Source organism: Glycine max, chromosome 19 (assembly GCF_000004515.6).
Source record: "Glycine max cultivar Williams 82 chromosome 19, Glycine_max_v4.0, whole genome shotgun sequence".
Taxonomy (NCBI): domain Eukaryota; kingdom Viridiplantae; phylum Streptophyta; class Magnoliopsida; order Fabales; family Fabaceae; genus Glycine; species Glycine max.
This window is the reverse complement of record NC_038255.2, coordinates 47,241,217-47,260,886: the sequence shown is the minus strand read 5'-3', so window position 1 is coordinate 47,260,886 and position 19,670 is coordinate 47,241,217. Positions and strand designations below refer to the sequence as shown.

The window sequence follows — 19,670 nt, the reverse complement described above, 5'->3', positions numbered from 1 at the left end:
AAAAATATTTTTCAGATGATCAACGAGGTCAATCTTAAATGAATTGAATGACTAAATAAAATAAAAAAGATAATAACTAAAATAAAAAATTTAAAAGATAAATAATTAAATTGAACTAAAAAAATAAAAGAAATGAACAAATTAAATTTTTTAAAAAATAAAGAATAATTAGGTTATTTGAAGAAAAAAAATTCAACAGCCCATCATATCAATGAGTGATGGGGAGTTTAATTGAATACAAAAAATAACAATAAAAAATGATTTCATCAGAGATAAGAATCTATTTGGAAATAAGAAGTCTAAAAAGACAAATAAGATCAAAATAACTATATAAATAGAAGATAAGACAGGTACACTCTAATGACCAAAAGATTAATCCAATGATTCGAATAAAATCCAATAATTTGTTATGAGACGTAATTTATATAAAATTAATAGTAATATGCAGATCCAGCTTAGTGTTAAGATATCATGTGTTCATACTCATGGTCATATAAGTGATTTTGGGCAGTACTTATAAGTCATAAGAATTTTTATATTGAAGCCTATTGGGTAGTACTCATAGTCATATATATACAAGTGACCAGGTCTATTGAAACCTGGACCATTTCAATGGGTTTAGGCCTACATAACATTTTGTGGTGATAGTGCACCGTCATGGAGGGTGTTGTGGTAAATCTACAATAACTAGAATTCGTGTATGCTAAGGATCCCCACAAACCCCAATGCAACAACCACAAACAATCGGAGACCAAACTCCCTTGTGTGTTTTCCTCGTCCCTTCTGACAGTAACATTATATATAGTACACACATACCACTACCCACCCCGCACCGTCCACAAGAAAAACAACAACGATTCCTCAGACAACTTTACTATCTAGCTGAAAATACTACCCCGTTGTACTCAGTACTTTGCTCTCAAGTCAATGGAAGATGAGACTTTGAGTCTTGGCCTCTCCACTGCCTCCAGAAGCTACCAATCCAGGCTCAAGTCACACTTCGGTGATTCTTTATTCTCATACATCGTTTCCTTCATTGGGGTGTCTTGTGGAAACTGTTGTTTGTGGCTTTTGCTTTTGTGGTGTTTTGGCTAAATGTTTAACCTTTTTGTTTGCCCTTCGAAGCAGAGCTATTCATCGATTTTGATGAGGTCAATGGGGACGAGGAGTTGAGGACGGCTTATCCATGCCCTTTTTGCACTGAGGATTTTGATCTTCTTGAGCTATGTTGCCATATTGACTTGGACCATCCTGTAGAAGCCAAGTCTGGGGTATTTTTTTTTTTGTCTCTCACTTTAATTTATTTCTGTCTCGTATTGTTTTTTAGCCTTGCTTAGGAACTTGTTTCATACCCTTTTCCTTGTTGTTGCTTCTTTATTGTTGTTGGCTGTAATTAATTTATCCATGTTTATCCATGTTAGTGGTGTTTGAAATTTCACAAAGCAGGTGTTAGTGATTGCATTTGAGATTTTATGCAGAAGCCCCATAAAGATGTGGTTCCTGCTTTTAGATCTTTGCACATCTAGAATGAGCTTCCATGTAAAGTTGATGGTGTTAATTTTTAGTTTATTGATTTTAAATATGATTAGACAAAAACACACCAGTTGGACTACTTTAGGGAGATTTCAAGTAACCACCATGAACTTTTAAATCCATCAATTATGCAGCCCCCTCCCCACCCTCAAACTATGAAAAGTAAACCGGATCCGTCAAACAGTTCCTGGTTATCATGAGATCAATATGAGAATTTTCTTTATAGTGTGTTTGGATGAAAAAATTTAAAATTTTGATAAATTTTAAATTCTAAGAATTTCAAATACTTTAATTGAAATTCTTTTATTTTCAAAATTTTGTGTTTGGATAAAAAAAATTAAAATTATGAGGATGAAAAAAATGAATAAAAAAAAAGAAAAAATATGATTGGTGTGCTAGTTATACGTGGCTCCGACATTATTTATTGAAGAAGACTGTAAGAAGAGAATTTCAATTTCCCACATTTCAGAAGGAAATTGAAATTCCAGATTTTTAGTTGTTTAAAATTCTGTTTTAAAATTCCAAAATTTTAAATTCTTCATAAAAAAACATCCAAACAATAAATTCTAAATTATAGAAATTCAAATTCTCTGATAAATTACTTTTCTCAGTTAAAATTCTCTATCCAAACACACTCTTAATGTTCATTCTTAAACATACCAACATGTTTAATTACTTTATAATTTTTTTTATTTCAAGCGGACTATGAGAGGTTTTACAAGTGTATTATTGGAATGACTTTGTATGATTATCACATAATTTGCAAAATTTGTTAGAACGGGGGATATAATGATCTGTTGTAATATTTTCTCCTAAGTTGAGGGTTCAGTTGGCGGATTTAGAAGTTTATAATGGTTACTTCCAATAGCCCTAAAATTCAGATGCGTTTATACTCTTTTCTTATACAATTGATGTATTTCTCTATTTACTTATAATTTGCAGTACTATCTATACTTGTGCTTGTTGAATTACACTCAGCTATCTCTATCTTTGTTTGCACATGCAGATTTGTCCTGTTTGTACCATGTGGATAGGAACAAATATGGTTGATCATATAGCAGCACAACACGGAAACCTGTTTAAGATATCCTTTCTGGTCTGCCTGATAGAAATGTTTTTATTAATTCAAAATAAATAGTAGTATCAGTTTGCGGCCTTTTGTCTCCTCTTTACCGAAGTCTTTTTACTGTTTATACTTCTTCTTGCTGTTCTTTTTCCTTCATTTTCATTCCACTATGTACTTCCTTTACTGGAGATTACAGTCAGCTCAAATCAAAATGCTACAAGGATGAATCCTACCCAGCTCTTTCCTTTTCAAGAAAGGGTGAACACTGGCAATCGTTTTCTACTGGGTTATCTGCGATGTCTACCTCCAAGGCAGCAAGTGATCCATGGCTGTCATTTTTATGTGGTGCATCTGCTGTTGATGAACGTAAAAATGTGCAGCCAGATTCTTCACGTGAAGTAAGCATTGAAGAACTACACTCAAATGATAAGGTGTTAGTAAGGTATGATGAAGTATCAGTGTGTCAACTATGTGTCATATCACACGCCTCATGTATTTTCCAATATCATGTGAGAAATCACTAATTCATTGTCCATGCCCATGCTTGATCCATCATTGTAGAGTTTGTGATGAAAAAAAGTGAATTTCGTGACCAATAAATCATACTATTAGATGATCAATAATGTCAAAAACTTGACTTTCTCAGACCACCTTTCACTTTGAGAAGCAATAATCTATAAATATTCAAAACAGGCACTTAAGCTGAAATCATTAGAAGCATCCCTCTAAAAGGGTTGGATTTGATTTTTTTTTAAGTAAATTTTTTATTAATGAAATTAACTTTGTAGCTTCTGCAGTATTAGTGATGATAATATACTTAATCAGGGGGAAATTTAAGTGTGTTCTTTGTCTGGACCGCATCTACCTACATTTAGTATATACTGGTACATTGAGGCAAATAATGGTTTAAGCCAAAAACTTAGCTGCATATGCAAGTACCAAAATAGCTCTCTTTCTAAATTTTTTGAAGATCAGGAGAAATGGTTATTTTTGTTACTTGTACCTTTTAATATAACATTCATTATCTTCCTGTTGACTTGAACTTGTTTCACATTCTATTTTTTAAGATATTTATTTCACGTAACAACTTTTATCTTTCTCTTAAATATGTACCTAATATTTTAATTATTGCAGAGATGTTCAACCGTCTTTATCTGACAAAGACCAAATAGAGAAAGCACAGCGCAGTAAATTTGTACAGGGACTTTTGATGTCTACTATCCTTGATCCTGACTTCTGATTGAGACGATTAAGGACATCAGTTGCTACTTGCTAGTTTCAATTCGATGGGTAAAAACAAAGGAGAAAAATAGTATTTTCAACCTTGAAAATGATTCATAGTCATAGGATCAATGTTTCTGGTGTATGCAGAGATACACCTAGTATAGAGGAAGTAGTCTATATGTAGGAATTAAATGTAATGCATATTTAAGACAATGCTATTTATTAGTTCAGATCAATTGCAATATAGTAGCTTACTGCCTCAGTGCATGTTTGCTTTTCAGGTGAAAAATACTTTTGAAGTAAAGTAATTTTGTCAAAGGATGAGAATCTTTGCTTCTATTTTTATCCGTTGGACTTAATTGAAACGGGCGAATAACATTTCTAACTTCACTTCCAAACATGCACTTACTCTTGCTATTGCTATGGGCTTATCGGACTATATCTAGATTATGTGAAAAATGTACTAATAATGTTCATGCGTGCAATTTGCTTATCCTGTCCCGTCTAATTTAGGTGTTCTGTGACAACAGTGGCCATATTAACTCCAATGCAGTGACTGACTATTTAGCAAAGATAGCTTTTCTAGTTTGAGTTAGTTTGGAGATGTCCCTCCTCAAGTTTTGGTTCTTGTAAATGATGATGTTAGCCTTTGGCCAGTTCTGTTTCTTGTTAATATTACATCCTTTACTTCAAAATAAAAATATCATCCAACAAATAAAGATAAACGGGTAACGTTATTTATACACAAATATAATACCATCTTCACATTTTTCTAGTTCAAAAGACGAGAAAAACATATTAGAATGCGTTTTTCCAATATCATTATCCAAAAAGGAGATTATATAACTAATGTGATAAAAATGTAAAAAAAAAAAAAAACAAAAAAGCATTTCCCGAAGTATAAAATGGCGGGTCCATTATGTAGAATAAAGTATTGAGTAGCGTTGCAAGGGCCAGCGTTTAAACCGCATCGATAATCAAACCCAAAAATTAGACCTTAGTCAAAACTAACTATTATGATGATGATAAACTTTTACAGGAGGGATTATGTTAGGGATCATATGCCATAATGTGGGAAATATGAGTAAAGGGCATAAGAGGGATTTGGGTTGATAAACCTTGCTTATGTAGCAAGGAAGGGTAGGAAGAAAAAGGAAACAGCAAGCAAGGATATAGGAAGAGAAAGGTAGGGGAGAGGGGGGATAGTCATTGTCTCATAGAATGAGTTTTGGGGCCTATGCTATGAGCATGGAGGTGCAGACCCTCAAAGCTCTTCAGAGCTTTATCCTTCGTTTCCTACTTCCTTGTTTTGTGAGTGATCATCATCTTTGTAATTGGGTTTATCCCTACTTCACTACAATAAATACCTAGTTCCTGTCAGATAATCAATCAATTGCACGATGCAAATTTTTTAAACACTTTCCATTCACAGAACCTGAGTATTGTTATATGTGCAGTCACTAGCTAAACATCGTGATGAATATACAAGTTTACTTTGCCTTCCAAAATACAGTCTACTCTCAGAATGATTAGTTGCACTAATCTGCTTAGATCCCTCCTCCCCCCCAAAGCCAATCCTTCTAAAAGAATATGGATCAAAACCAATAACAAATAAGAAATTAATGAAAAATGAAAGGGGGCATAGGCTACACTTGTGTGCAAAGTTTCCTGATCAACCATTTCTTTCTAAGCTTGGCATCCAATGCAAGAAATGTTTTAGCATTTCTTTCATCCTCCAGGAAATCGCAAGCATCCAAAACCAGATCATCATCCATAGCATGCAATGCTTGCACTGCTTCTATGACATTCTCTATTGATATCGAGGTATCATTATTTTTTGCAGATACAGTTGAAACTACAGCTGCCATCTCATGGAGAGCAACAGCCATGCCTTGTTCATCATTCCTTGATTTTTTAGGACTAGTAGAATTAGAACCTTTCTCTAATTGACGTTTTTGCTTCTGACCTATATTAGCTAACTCGTTGACACTGCTAAATTGTTCTTCATTGGAATTGGGTGTAATTGGAGACTGACCAGTTTTAGACGTCTGAGGACACTTGGTCTGAAAATCAACTGCATTTTGATGCTTACCTTGAGGTAGAGAAGATTCTTTTTCATCAATATTTGGATCAAATATGACACAAATCTTTATAGTATGGCAAAGGTCGGGTCATATATTGTTGTGCATCAGGATGAACCTGCATAACCACATCAAATGTTTTAAACCTTGTAAAACGAGGATTAAAATATCATAAGTATCAAAATTTCCAAGGGCATGCTTGGTAAGGATGACAATACCAAGGTTGGTGGTTAGGAAATAAAATCATTGCATGCCTTTTTAAGCACACGAATTAAACGAAATGAAGCAAGTGACATTTGTTTTCAATTTCAATCTAGAAAATTAAATGAAAATGCAATGTAAAGAGTTCAAACACAAAATAGAAATTATGTGATTAACTTGTTCAGCCTGTATTTGCTCAAAAACTTTGTCAATGAGGATAGTATGGTAATTAAATTAAAACATTTTAGGATCTGAAAAATCTCTTGTTTGCCATGTTAAGACAGAAATAAACAGTTGTTAAAAAATGTGGGGCTAAATACAGACATTTGATCCCACCACCCGAGCACAAGATATTGTGTGTATCTGTCTCTTGACACATTATAATTGTTGGAAATCCACCTTAAAATTGCAGTCACCCTGGCCAGCTTTAATTGCGGCCTATCAAAGTTGGTTATCAATGTCTCAAAAAGGCTTACCTACAGAGGGGCAAACCAAAATGTCTGAGTAAAGCATTGTAAAGTGCAGCCTCTAAGATGTTGCCGCTCAGTGAGTTTTAGATCCCACATCAACTAAAGATATTTTTTTTTTTGATCGGCAAAATATAATTAATATTATTAATAACAGAGAGTACCAGGGGTACTGCAAATACAAGGTAGAAACCAGCTAAACTGGCAGAACCATAAGGTCCTGATAACCAGGTGCCAGTCTAAAAGGAGCATAAAAAACCCTGCACTGCTATCCTAGATGGAGAATGTTACTGATAAATTACTAGACCAGAAATTGTAGGGCTGGGCAAAGCCTTTCTCCAGCTGTCTTAACCAAGACCAAACTAGGAAAATTGCATCCTCCATTAGCTTAGGACCATTAAAAGTCTCATTTAGGAAGACAATCCGGTTTCGATGCTGCCAAATTGACCAGGTAAGTGCCACCCACCAACACTTCCATCTAGATTGCGGAATCTTTCCTTTGAGGATAAGCGTGTGCTGCATGTAATTCTGTCTAGGGATGAGGGAGAAAGCTCCCACAGTTTTGGTCCAAGATAGGGATTCCCACCATAAGGGGAGAACTCTTGGGCAGTTAAAAAACAAGTGAGAAGCTTCCTCCTCCTGTCTACTGCAGAAAGGGCACAATGAATCATTCAACTGAACCTGTCTCCTCCTCAAGTTCCCTTTAGTTGGAATTCTGTCTTTGATCAATCTCCAAGCAAAAATTGTTGCTTTTAAGGGGATGTTAAGCTGCCATAGATCCTGTAAAGCCTCATCCACAGTCTGATCTGTTGCTCCTTCCAGTAACATACGATAAGCGCTCCTTGTAGAGTACTGACCACTAGGTTCTAGTTTCCAAACCCAGCAATCCGATGTCCGAGTATCAAAATGACCCCGCGAGATGTCTTCCAAAAAACTAACTGCCGCTTGCACTTCATTGTCAAACAGGTGTCTTCTCCATTCAAGCTTCCACTCCCAATCATTTTCAGAGTGACCTCCCATATCCTGAATGACTTGCTGCTGTTGACAGGATATCTGATACAATCTGGGATATTTCGCCCTTAGGGATTCCTGATCTGTAAGCCAGCAGTCCTCCCAAAACCTTACTTCATCCCCACACCCCACTTTCCACTCTATTGCAGATTGAAGCAAGGCCTGCACACCTTGTTCATGGATGACTGACCTTAAATCCTGCCACCATATGGATTCATTGGTGACTGATGTTCCTTCATCTAGAGCCCTCCAACCTCCATACTTAGAATGCAGAATCTTAGCCCAAAGATCATCATGTTGCTGCATCAAGTTCCATCTCCATTTTCCCAGCAGAGCTCTATTGAAAATTCTGATATCCTTTATCTCCAGGCCACCCTTATCCTTTGGAAGGCAGATTGTATCCCATTTAACCCACGCGATTTTCTTCTGATCAAGGCCACCACCCCATAAGAACCTCCTCTGGATTTGGGTCAATTTTTCTGCTACCCTGTTAGGAATTCTGAAAAAAGATAGATAAAAAATAGGAATAGAGGTTAGAGTTGCTTTTATAAGGGTCACTCTTCCCCCATAAGATAGATATCTCTGCTTCCACCTAGACAATTTTGTCTCACTCTTTCTAAGGATTGGATCCCATAACCCACAGCGTCTTGGATTAGCCCCGATTGGTATTCCCAAATAGGAAAAAGGGAGAGACATGATTCTGCAGTTTAGATAGCTGGCTGCCTGCTATTTCCATTGGTCAGATTGGCCCAATACCCCAAAGCTGCTCTTCCCATAATTTATTTTAAGTCCTGATGACAATTCAAAAGCCCTCAATATCGATTTGATTGTCATGACATTTTTCATATTAGCCTCTCCAAAGAAAATAGTGTCGTCGGCGTATTGAAGAATGCTGATAGGGACTGATTTCTCCCCCACTAAAAACTCATCATAAAGCTGCTTCTTAATAGCTTCCCTCATAAGACCAGTTAACCCCTCAGCTATAATATTAAACAGCAAAGGGGCTAAGGGGTCACCCTATCTAAGGCCTTTTTGAGGGGCAAATTGAGCTGTGGGACTACCATTAACCAACACCGACACTGAGGCTGATTTGAGACAGCCCTCAATCCAGAGAATCCATTTACTACAAAAGCCCATCCGACGAAGCATGTAAGAAAGGAAATTCCAGGACACGGAGTCATAAGCTCTTTCAAAATCCACTTTGAAAAACAGACAAGATTTTCTGCCCCTCTTAGCTTCCTCAACAACTTCATTAGCAATGAGTACGCTGTGTAAGAGGTGCCTTCCAGATATAAAAGCAGATTGACGATCATCTATAATATTTGGCAGTACCCTTTTCAATCTATTAGCTAGTAACTTAGCCACAATTTTATAAATACAGCCTATGAGCGAGATAATCATTTAGGCAGTGAGGGTCGGGCACTTTCTGAATTAAGGCAATGAAAGAAGCATTAGCTCCCCTTGGGATGATACCATTATTATGGAATTCATCCAGAAAGCGGAGGACATCAGGTTTTATAGTCAGCCAAAAGAACTTGATAAATTTAAAGTTGAGACCATCAGGTTTTGAGTAATCCTCACATTACAAGCTGGTTTTGTGGGGTTGACTAAGGCCCTAAGCCCAAATTCTAAGAACAATCAAGAGATAACCCTAATCTCACTTTCTCATTCCATGCTATTTTACCTTGTTTCAAGCGCACCATGTTCATTTTCCATAGCCAATGATCACCAAACGAAAATTAGAACCTTCCAACACCTCTCTGTTTTACGCCTCTGCTACCAGGAACACCCTTGAGCTTTGCAGAATCCATGAAATATGTAGTTTTTGCTGTTTTAACTTGCAGAGGAAGGCTGACAGTGACAGCCTATTACTAAATTCATTACAAGAGACCATTGAAATAAAAAAGAATGAGTAGATACAATTATTTTCAGGAAAAATATATGACTTCCAAGAATAAAAAATAAAACTTATGTCCTTGGCAAACCATTTTCCAGAATCATTCAATCCAAACTCCATAAATCACCATCAAAGGGAACTCGGGAGAAAACAGACAATCTCATTGGCAATATAACCAATTAATACTTCTAAGTGTAGACATCCAAAGAGGTTTAATTTCCCAGGAGATTCAATTGATACACACCTTAATATAATCTTGCCAGACACAATCATCAGCGATAACCATTTGTCGTGTTTCATCCCAGGCAAAGCCATCCAACTGAAGGAGACTTTTAATTAAATTGTATTGCCTTCTCAGAGTTTTGTACCTATTCTTAAGAATCTCCAAACTATACTCAAAGCCAAATTTTTCATGGAATGATGAGATCATCTCCACCCATGCTTGTTTGCTGAAGACCCCATCAAATTGGTTCCCTTGGTGCACATGGGCAAGCATCAAGTTAATGAAGTAACGATCCATTGGTGGCCGCCAATAAGTCTGGGTCCGGGTACCAGAAGAGGATGCTGTTTCCTTCGACGCCCTTTGCTCACAGTCATCTGTTTCATTTTCCATGGTAGAGATTCCACAGTCTTCATCCATCCTAACATCACAAAGAAGCTCATCAGCATCCTCACATATCCTTGGATAGAAAGGGTACGATTGCTCCATATTCGCCTGAATTAGATGACTCCTCTGGTGCAGCATCTCCTGGAAATTCATATTCATTAGATGTTGAAACATAAGTTAGACATCCTAAGCATCAAGCATGACATGTACAGATTAGCGTTCAACAAGAAGCTACCTTTTCCTTCCATCTCATGTCCATAAACAGTACACAGATCTTCGAAATAGGGAATGCTTTTTACTCTGTATGACCATATATTCGCATCTACCTGCATTATTATGCAGAAGATAAACTATTTAACTCCTTTCGTTAAGGTTGAAACTTTAAAATAATTTCTAATTTTGATACCTTGAGATATTGATCCCAAACATGATTACCAGCAATAACCATACTTCGCTTTTCGTTCCAGCTAAACCCTGGTTGGGCAAGAAGGTTCTTAAGGCCCCTGTACAAATTCCTTAATGTTTTGTGGCGGTTCTTGAGTACATCTTTTTCATACTGAAAATTGAACTTTGTAGACATATGCTTCCATGCTCTTTTGCTAAACAAATGATCCTCAAATTTACGGCCTTGGGCAACCTGCTCTAACATAAGATCAATGAAATATCGATCCATCTCCGGTTTCCAAATTGTTCTGAGGCGTTCACTAGCATCGCCTAAACCCATTTTGTTTACCTACAATGTAACACAAGATTACGTATATCACCATCAGGGTTCATGAATAGTTGTAACAGAATCTTAAGCAGTGCACATAAACATTGTTCAAGGTATGAACAATTGTAATCTTATGAAGATATATGCTCTTGTACAGTTATAATTGCAATTATGGTTGATAATAAAATAATAGCAATTGATTAGTGGTGCGAAAAAGCAAGATTAGTGGAAGTTCAAAAGCAAAAACAGAAGTTGGTCGCAGAGACAAGAGTCATCCTAAACTGATAAAGAAAAAGAAAAAACATATAATGATGAATCTTAAGGGGAGTGAGAGAACAGTGTCTATTACAATTCTTCGAACGCAACAAAAACTCAGTTCGTGCCAAGATTTATAACTATTAAGAGTTATTGGAATTATGATTAATAATGGTGATAGCAAAAGGAGCACCTTGGTAGGAGTTTGAAGTTGGCTATGGTGGATGGGGATAAGATTTCCGGGACAAGGTTGAATCTGCTCCGTCGAGGGAATACGATTGTACCCCCTAACCTTTTTAGGGTTATCACTCGGTCAGGCTGCTTGTAAGCATGAGGTGTAAATTCCAAAATTATCCCTTCAACTCTGATCCATGATATAATAATTGTGAAAATTATGTTGATATAATTTAATTTTTCTTTTATATATATATATTTGAAATTTACTAACATACATATTCCTGATTTTTAATATGAATAAGTTAATAAATAATAAAAAAATTATCTTAAAATACAACAAGAATGTTGTACCTTTAAATTTAATATAACATAATTTTCTTATTAAATTATTAATGATATTATATTATCATTCTTTACCCTCAAATTTACTGTTGTATTTCATGATTTGAGTAAAATTGATTCTTATTTTAATCTAAAGTTTTAATATAACGTTTTTTATTTTATTTTTTTGTGTTAGTCGTCTGGTTTATCCAGAAAAAAAATTGATTAATTCAAAATTTAACAAAAAAAATAAGTAAAATTTGACCGTTATTTGATTTTAAAACGATTACATGAAAACTTAAAATGAAATCCCCTGAAAGGTTCATAAAAAAATCCTCTTAAAGGTAACGGTAAACCCATAATGTTTGGCTTTCAATTGATGACATGTGTACAAGTCAAAATCTTTAATCGATGAAAATCTTAATTTGCAAAACATGAAAGTATAACTATTTTTTTACAGGCACAAGGTGTAACAATTTTGGCTTGATTATCAAACACTTAAATTCTATCAACAGGTATTTATTAAATTTAACATAGTATAGGTCGAATTACAAAAAAAAAAAAAAAGACTAAATTGAGGATGATTCACTGAATTGTCAATCGTTAGCAAAGTTACTAGAAATAAATGCAAAAATGTGCAGAACGAAGTTTGTTAAATTTTAAATAAAACATATGAATTTGAAAAAATATTTTTTATTTGTAAAAATAAAAAATAAGTATTGAAAAGTTTACAACATTCATAATAAAAATTAGTAAAATATCTTTGAAAGGTAAATGTAGGAAATTAGAGAAAAGTAAAAGAAGTATAATTATATTGAAATTAAAAGAAAAGCAAATCAAATGCAAACAATTAAATGAACAATTGCAAAACATGCAATGAAATTAAAGAACTTTAATTTAAAAGAGTTGTAAGGGACGGATGAGGGGGAATAGAGGAAGGAAAAACAAGATTGTAAGTTTGAAAAAAATTAGGGAGTGTAAAATGTTGGAAACTTGAATTGAAAAGCACTGCAGAGAAAAATTGGAAATGAAAATAAAGTTAAATTCAAAGATGAAGAAGTGGGATGGAGAAAAGATGTCAAATGAATAGAAAGGGTTGGTAAAGTAAATTGCAATAAAGTAAAAGAAAAAAAAAGCTAAATAAATTGTTGAAATGTATTTTTTTTTATTGAAAGGTTTGATCGAAAACAAACACTAACTTACAGAACCAATAGCTATTGATAATTAAGATTGAAAGGTTCCATTTATAAACTTTCAATCCTAATAATCAAATGATGCAATACACATATTTTGTCATTTGTCTCAAGTTGCATATCGAAGATACCTGCTAATAACTTTTTGTCGATTCAAATCTTGTATCAAAAGGCATCGTCACATGACACTTAGCTACTTTCAGGACTTTCATGTCTTGTCTTCAATATTCAATTTCAATTTCCTACTTGAATTTTCAATCACTTTGTCATAATATTTCATTTTGAAATATGTTCTTCAAGGAATCAAATTTGTTTGTCAAATACAACCTCCAACACTATGGAATATTTTTTTTCTTCCTCAAGTTGACACCAACAACAAATCTGTTTTCCTTTTTTATCTTTCAAAACCAAATTTAAAAATTTTAATTTTAGAAAGAAAAAAAAATTAAAGCAAGTTTTGAAACAAGTTTTCCTTTTTAATATTCTTTCAAACCCAAATTTTTAAAATTTGTTTTTAGGATAAAAAAAAGTTAGGGGAAAAACTAAAACCACCTTCCAAACCCTTTCTGAGGTTCAAAGCTGCTTTTTAAATCAAATTTGAAATTAGATTATAAGTCTTGTAGTTCAAAATTAATTATGAATCTCAACAAGTTTCAAAAATCAAAACCCATTTTGAACCTAAAGTCAATTTTAAGTTGGTTCACATAAAATTTAAAAGATTTTCTAAAATATATATATATAGTTTTAATTTTTAAATCCAAACCGATTTTATAGTTTGATTTAGATTTCTGTAAAAAACATGCCCACCTTTATCTCACTACATATTGGGGTGACGAATGACTTTGCGTTAAAATGTAAAACAAAATCACATTATACTATTGACAAAATCAGTGACCAAGAGTTTTTCTCTCAAGTCGCAACTCGCAATCTTCAAGCAAAAATTCCCAAATTCTGCCATCAAAACATGTGATTCCTTTTAATGCCTTTCAGAAAGATAACGTTGACACAATGACATATGCCTCGCACACCACGTTAGTTTGATTCTAAATAATAAATAAAGCCACTGCAAAAAAAAAAAAAAAAAATTGTCTATGAAAACTATTCTTAAGAAAGTCACAGAAAATCGTTCTAAAAAATTCTACAACTTTGTAATATCAGTTGTTCTTTCGTGCCACAACTTTATTTGAATTAATAGTATATATTTTATTTGTTGGTAAAAGGTAAGAGCAGTACGCAAAACAACTTTTAAATAAAAAGTAAGCGTCCTTATTCATACTTAACACCGTATTTTTTTAAAGGATAAACATTGGATCTGTTTGTAACCTAAAAATACCATCCCCATCTACTTTTTCTAGTTTAATAAAGAAAGAAGAAAAAAAACAAAGTTTTTTAACAAAGAGAAAGGAAAAGAAGAAAACATAAAGCAATTTTATTGATAAGAAGATAAAATATAAATGAGATAAAATGATTTTTTTACTATAAATTAGATGAATCAATTCAAAGAGTGAGCCTTACTTTTCTTTTTATCCTTGCAATGCACAAGAAGTTAAAGTAGTAGTTATATATATATATATATATATATATATATATATATATATATATATATATATATAAATGTTTAAGACTATTTTTTTTTTACTTTCACAATCTCATTGTCTTTCACATTCTCTTACATTTCAATATTTTCCACTATTCTAAGTTGTGAATTTCACTTTTCTAGCATGTACGTAGACATATGATATATCATTGCTTTAAATTTTTAATATTAAATGAATAGTTTAAAAAATTGAATCGATTTTCAGAAATTGATTTCAAATATATATATATATATATATATATATATATATATATATATATATATATATATATATATGCTCATAACATATACATAATGTATCATTTTTAATGTCCGTTTAATTTAATTTCTTATCTCTTTTAATTTATCATTTTCAACATATTTACATTTAACTTGAATTAAAAATATATTTCAAAAAATTATCAATAATTAAAAATAACAATATAACAGCACAAATTATGTATCATAAATCTGAAATGTAATTCATTTTTAATTTTTTTATTTGTTACATATTTTAATTATAATAAATTTATATATTTAGAATTATTTATTTATTTTAAATTATAAATTTTAATCGTATAAGATAAACATTTATCTATGTAACACGCGAACTAAAATAGTAGTTATAATAAACATTTTTTTTTTACTTTTTTAGAAAATAAAAAGAAACTAAAAAGATAATGAAATTTTTAAATATCCAAACATTAGAGAAAAGATAAAAAATAGTAAAATAAATAAATTAAACTCTGGCTTATTATCTCCCATACCTTCTTGGGATTAAGGATGACAAAATGAAATTGATAATGATAACTATATATAAAATAAACATTGGGTTACTTATTATTATACGCGGGACCCAGTGAAGAAGCGAACTAGAGAGAGAGAGAGAGAGATTGTATTAGTAGTTGTTATTAGTGTTGTGTTGTGCTGTGGTGTGGTGTGGTGGAGGAGGAATACACGAAGCATAGGCAATGAAATGAGGCGTTTTGACTGACCTTCTTGGATCTGATCGAATCCAAACCCAAACCCTAATCTAATCCCAAAAAGCTTATTAGTCTCTCTCGATCAATCGAACCAGCGAGCAAGATTGTCTCTCTCCTAGGCCATGCGACCACCCTGTTCCTCCGCCATCGCCCTCTCCAGAGAGGTTTCCTTTTTCGTTTTCGCCGATTTCTCCATCGATTCCGCCAGCCATGACTGCCGACACCCACGCCGCTCCTAATATCAATCCCAAGGGCCTCCTCTGCAATGCCGCCGCCGGTGCTTCCGCCGGTATCCTCAATTCTCCTTTTCCAATCGCAATTTCCTTTTTCATTTTTCCATCCCGCTCAATTGGATTCGTTCAATTTTTTTTGTTCAATTTGATGCAGGGGTTATTGCTGCTACATTTGTGTGTCCTTTAGATGTCATCAAAACTAGGTTTCAGGTTCACGGTGTCCCGCAGCTCGCGCATCGAAGTGCTAAAGGTATTTTTTTTTTTGTTTGTTTTATTTTAACTTTTTCATTCTAAATGAATTGTTTCCCATCATTTTCAGATTTGAGCTTGCTAATACTATTATTGTATGAAGGATATAACAACATTGGGAAAAGTTTATTATTTGTTGGACTGCTGAAATTGAATATTGAAATTTTAGCTGATGGGTGTTTTTTGTCAACAGGCAGCATAATAGTTGCTAGTTTGGAACAAGTGTTTCACAAGGAGGGATTACGTGGCATGTACCGTGGACTCGCGCCCACTGTGCTGGCTTTACTTCCAAATTGGGCGGTGAGCATTTGCTCCCTGTTTTTGTTCTGTTTGAATCTATTATTTTATTGATGGAGTAAACAATAAATAGAATGTTGACAAATTCATTACCTTCATGCTCAAAATATCTAAATTTGTTACTACACTTCTCAATTCTAGCCCTCAATTTGCTAATGAAATATATCTATAATAATTAATGCCTATCATGCTCCTGTGGAAAGTTTGCATAAATGAAGGTCTTATGTTATATATGAGCATTTTATGGTTTGTATGTTGACATAGATTTGATTTTGGTTCACTTAATTTTATACTCCTGGAGGACAACATCACTGTGCCCTTGATAGCATATCAACCAACCTCCATTTTTATGGCTGGTTCAGAGTGATAAGTTACGTAGCTGCACTCTGCTTATTCAAATGTGAAATAATGTGTGTTAAAACTAGAATTTTATTGGAGAAGGAATTGAAGGTACAATGATAGAAGACAAGAAAAATTCTTTGATTATGTCTTATAATAAGGAAAAATGAAATGAAGGTGAATATCAAAACAATGAAACCCCTGTCATTCAAAGAAACTCCTCAGAATGCTTTATTATCATAGCACCATATGGATGCCAGTAATCATACTGCATAGATTTTTTATCCAACCTAACAAATTGTAGGATTGGTGGGGGGAGAGGGGTTACTGTTGATTGCAATGCTTGCAACTCAGTTATAATTTCATCACATGGATATGCTTTAAATGAATATGTGATGATATTAAGCCAATATTTCACATTAAATCCTCGAAGTTCAGTATTCAGTGGCTTCCATCTCCGTGCTCTCTATATATGGGCTATTCCTTAATATTACTATAAGACCCCCTAAAATTACCTTTTGCATTTCTGTGTTGCCTAATCAATTTAGCTAATTATTAAAAAAAAATTATTGAGCAGCAGAAATTTCTCTATCTGTAGCACATCCACAATTATTTTTAATTAGTATAAAACTGTTATGCTGTTTTAGTTAGTGTTTTAATTGTATGAACTTATGAATCTGCAGGTTTATTTTAGTGCATATGAGCAGCTTAAGAGCCTTCTTCAGTCTGATGGTTAGTCCATTCATGATTATTTTATATTGATCCAAATAAGGGATTGTTGGTAGCATTTTCTGTTTGTGATGAAATTAGTTAATCCACTTATTGACCTTTTTTATGTTGCCAACTTGCTGTATTTTGTCCCCTCATTATGTAGATGTACGAATTATAATAGCTATGTTATGTATGCAGATAGCCATCATCTTTCAATTGGAGCTAATATGATAGCTGCTTCTGGTGCTGGAGCTGCGACTACCATGTTTACAAATCCCCTTTGGGTTGTCAAGACTAGACTCCAAGTATGTTTCTCCAATTTATGCTAATTTCATGCCGATATATTTGATTGTGCTAGCTGCCTATCACATAAACTTGGCATAATGCACGGGTCAAATAAGTTCTTAGTGGTATATGCAATTAGAAATTTATTGGAGGCTAAAGTTTGGTTGTCTCATTTGCCATTAGTATTATGGAATTTGATATTTTACAGTTTTTTTTCTGGCATAATTTCTAGAGTTTTAAGGTAATAAAAAAATGCAGGCACAATAAATTTTGACATTGTTTGCCTTTCTGCATGACCTCCATGCAAGATGATATCATAATTCATTACACAACCCCTAAGTTGTGGACCGGGAAATGAATGAACACATAAAATAGCTACTTTAATGTTATTGCTTGGGCTGATTGTGTTATCCATTTGGGAGAAAGGGTTTATGAACATTAAAGTCATTGCATTGATCACTGCACGAACTTTCCTCATTGATATTGATGAACTTCATATTGCATATATTATTGTGTTGAAACCATTGAGACAATAGAACTACAGGGCTTCTTCTGCCTTATTAGTTATTAAGTATTATTGGTGTATTTGTATGTATTCTGTGCTATAAGTTTGCTGCCTTTTTTATGCAGACACAGGGAATGAGACCTGGTGTTGTGCCATATAGGGGCACACTATCTGCATTGAGGAGAATTGCACACGAGGAGGGCATTCGAGGGCTGTACAGGTTTGTGTTGCTTAACATAAATGCAACAGGATGGTCAATGTATTTGGAATTATAATCAATGATTTAACGACATTTGATATTTTTTTTTTTTACAATAAACAGTGGCCTTGTTCCTGCTCTGGCTGGTATCAGTCATGTTGCCATCCAATTTCCTACATATGAGACAATAAAATTTTATTTGGCAAATCAAGGTAATTTCATGCCTACAGTTCTTTTGTGAACTCTTGAAAGTTTGTTTTGGCAATTAATCAATGTTTTAACTATTTTGTATCAGATGACACAGCAATGGAAAAACTTGGTGCACGTGATGTTGCAATTGCATCATCAGTTTCCAAAATTTTTGCATCCACGTTGACATATCCTCATGAGGTAGGTTGCTGAATGATTGAGGTAGTTTAGTTCATGGATATTTGTCCACATTGGTATTCGTACCTCTAGTCTCCTAGTTATTACCTGCCCATCATATGATGGAAAAATGATTTAGAATCTATTTCTTGAATATTTTGAGCTTTCACTTTTTTCCTTCATTGCCAACTTTGAAACCATAAAGCCATGTACTTGGTGGAATTTTAAATTTATATATATATATATATATATATATATATATTATGTTTTTGCATTTCTGTTTATTGGGCAGACAAGCATTAGAAAGTTACAAAAATATTTGTGTTTTGTTTGCAGGTTGTACGTTCCAGACTGCAAGAACAAGGGCATCATTCGGAGAAACGGTACTCTGGTGTGATTGATTGTATTAGAAAGGTTTTTCATCAAGAAGGTGTATCAGGCTTTTACCGAGGCTGTGCCACCAATCTTCTGAGGACAACGCCAGCTGCTGTGATTACATTCACCAGCTTTGAAATGATACACCGATTTCTTGTTTCTTATTTTCCTTCTGATCCACGGCCTCATATTTTGTGACGATTGATCTTGGTGTAATCTGTCTTCTGTAGCAGTTAGATTCCAATACATAAGCTAGTCCAGCTGAGTAATCCTTCTCTTGGCGATGCAGATATCATTCTTTGTGATTTGGTTGCTTATGTATGGTAGAGCCCCATTATATTCTATCCTGGCAACCTCAATTGAGCCCGGTTTCCCTGGTCAAACTTGTAGATTTGAGTGATAACGACGATAAAGATGATAAAGTGATACGAGATGTCCTCTGCTTGCTTATTTTATTTTGAAACTGCCGAATCCTTTAAAACATATCCAGCACGATCTGGATTTGCTGTATTGATGAGAATCATGCAATCAGCGAATCTAAATCGTTAGACGAAGATAAGACAGTTTATATTTTGTTTTGGTAAATTGGACATGGAGAACACATTTAAGATTTGCGCCATCGGATCTTTATGGAAAAAATTTCGATTCGTTCACTGGATAAATCCATGATTTTCACGATTGTGGTGAAATTGGTTCCTCTTACAAAACCTTTTTGGTGGTGATAAATTGCTACAAAAACTTGTTTAGGGACTAAAATGTGTAGGTTTTTCTAGGAACTAAATTTTACATGGGTATAAGGACCAAATG

The 19,670-nt window shown here is 33.9% G+C and overlaps 3 protein-coding genes across 5 annotated transcripts; 2 read left to right on the top strand and 1 right to left on the bottom strand.

Moving 5' to 3' along the window:
- Positions 1 to 831: 831 nt before the first annotated feature.
- Positions 832 to 3,849, top strand: LOC100527153 (uncharacterized). Its single transcript, NM_001248735.2, is given in 5 exon segments — positions 832 to 1,003; positions 1,129 to 1,271; positions 2,540 to 2,617; positions 2,794 to 3,041; positions 3,734 to 3,849. Coding segments are annotated over 5 exon segments (651 nt in total). The 5' UTR covers positions 832 to 927; the 3' UTR covers positions 3,840 to 3,849.
- A 365-nt stretch (positions 3,850 to 4,214) lies between these two features.
- Positions 4,215 to 11,397, bottom strand: LOC113000488 (L10-interacting MYB domain-containing protein). Of its 3 annotated transcripts, none has more exons than XM_026127239.2 (5): positions 11,248 to 11,397; positions 10,494 to 10,820; positions 10,323 to 10,413; positions 9,725 to 10,228; positions 4,215 to 6,022 (listed from the first exon to the last, which is right to left on the bottom strand). In XM_026127239.2, the coding sequence occupies exons 3-5, from the start codon at positions 10,344 to 10,346 to the stop codon at positions 5,954 to 5,956; spliced, it is 597 nt and encodes a 198-aa protein (XP_025983024.2). In that variant the 5' UTR covers positions 10,347 to 10,413; positions 10,494 to 10,820; positions 11,248 to 11,397; the 3' UTR covers positions 4,215 to 5,953. The 3 variants fall into 3 exon arrangements, with proteins under 3 accessions (XP_025983024.2, XP_040868635.1, XP_040868634.1); XM_041012701.1 differs by lacking the exon at positions 4,215 to 6,022 and adding an exon at positions 6,490 to 9,454; XM_041012700.1 differs by lacking the exons at positions 4,215 to 6,022; positions 10,323 to 10,413; positions 10,494 to 10,820; positions 11,248 to 11,397 and adding an exon at positions 6,490 to 9,454 and having other exon boundaries at positions 9,725 to 9,855.
- A 3,771-nt stretch (positions 11,398 to 15,168) lies between these two features.
- Positions 15,169 to 19,326, top strand: LOC100803094 (nicotinamide adenine dinucleotide transporter 1, chloroplastic). Its single transcript, XM_003554485.5, has 9 exons — positions 15,169 to 15,593; positions 15,692 to 15,787; positions 15,980 to 16,086; positions 17,106 to 17,154; positions 17,332 to 17,438; positions 18,049 to 18,143; positions 18,246 to 18,334; positions 18,418 to 18,512; positions 18,825 to 19,326. The coding sequence occupies exons 1-9, from the start codon at positions 15,515 to 15,517 to the stop codon at positions 19,059 to 19,061; spliced, it is 954 nt and encodes a 317-aa protein (XP_003554533.1). The 5' UTR covers positions 15,169 to 15,514; the 3' UTR covers positions 19,062 to 19,326.
- Positions 19,327 to 19,670: the final 344 nt, after the last annotated feature.

Bases quoted from the DNA above. Each gene is read 5' to 3' on its own strand.
- LOC113000488 (XM_041012700.1), bottom strand. From the start codon at position 8,279: ATGTCTCTCCCTTTTTCCTATTTGGGAATACCAATCGGGGCTAATCCA.
- LOC100803094 (XM_003554485.5), top strand. From the start codon at position 15,515: ATGACTGCCGACACCCACGCCGCTCCTAATATCAATCCCAAGGGCCTC. The intron at 16,087-17,105 runs GTGAGCATTTGC...ATGAATCTGCAG, and splicing joins CTTTACTTCCAAATTGGGCG to GTTTATTTTAGTGCATATGA. The intron at 17,155-17,331 runs GTTAGTCCATTC...TTATGTATGCAG, and splicing joins GAGCCTTCTTCAGTCTGATG to ATAGCCATCATCTTTCAATT.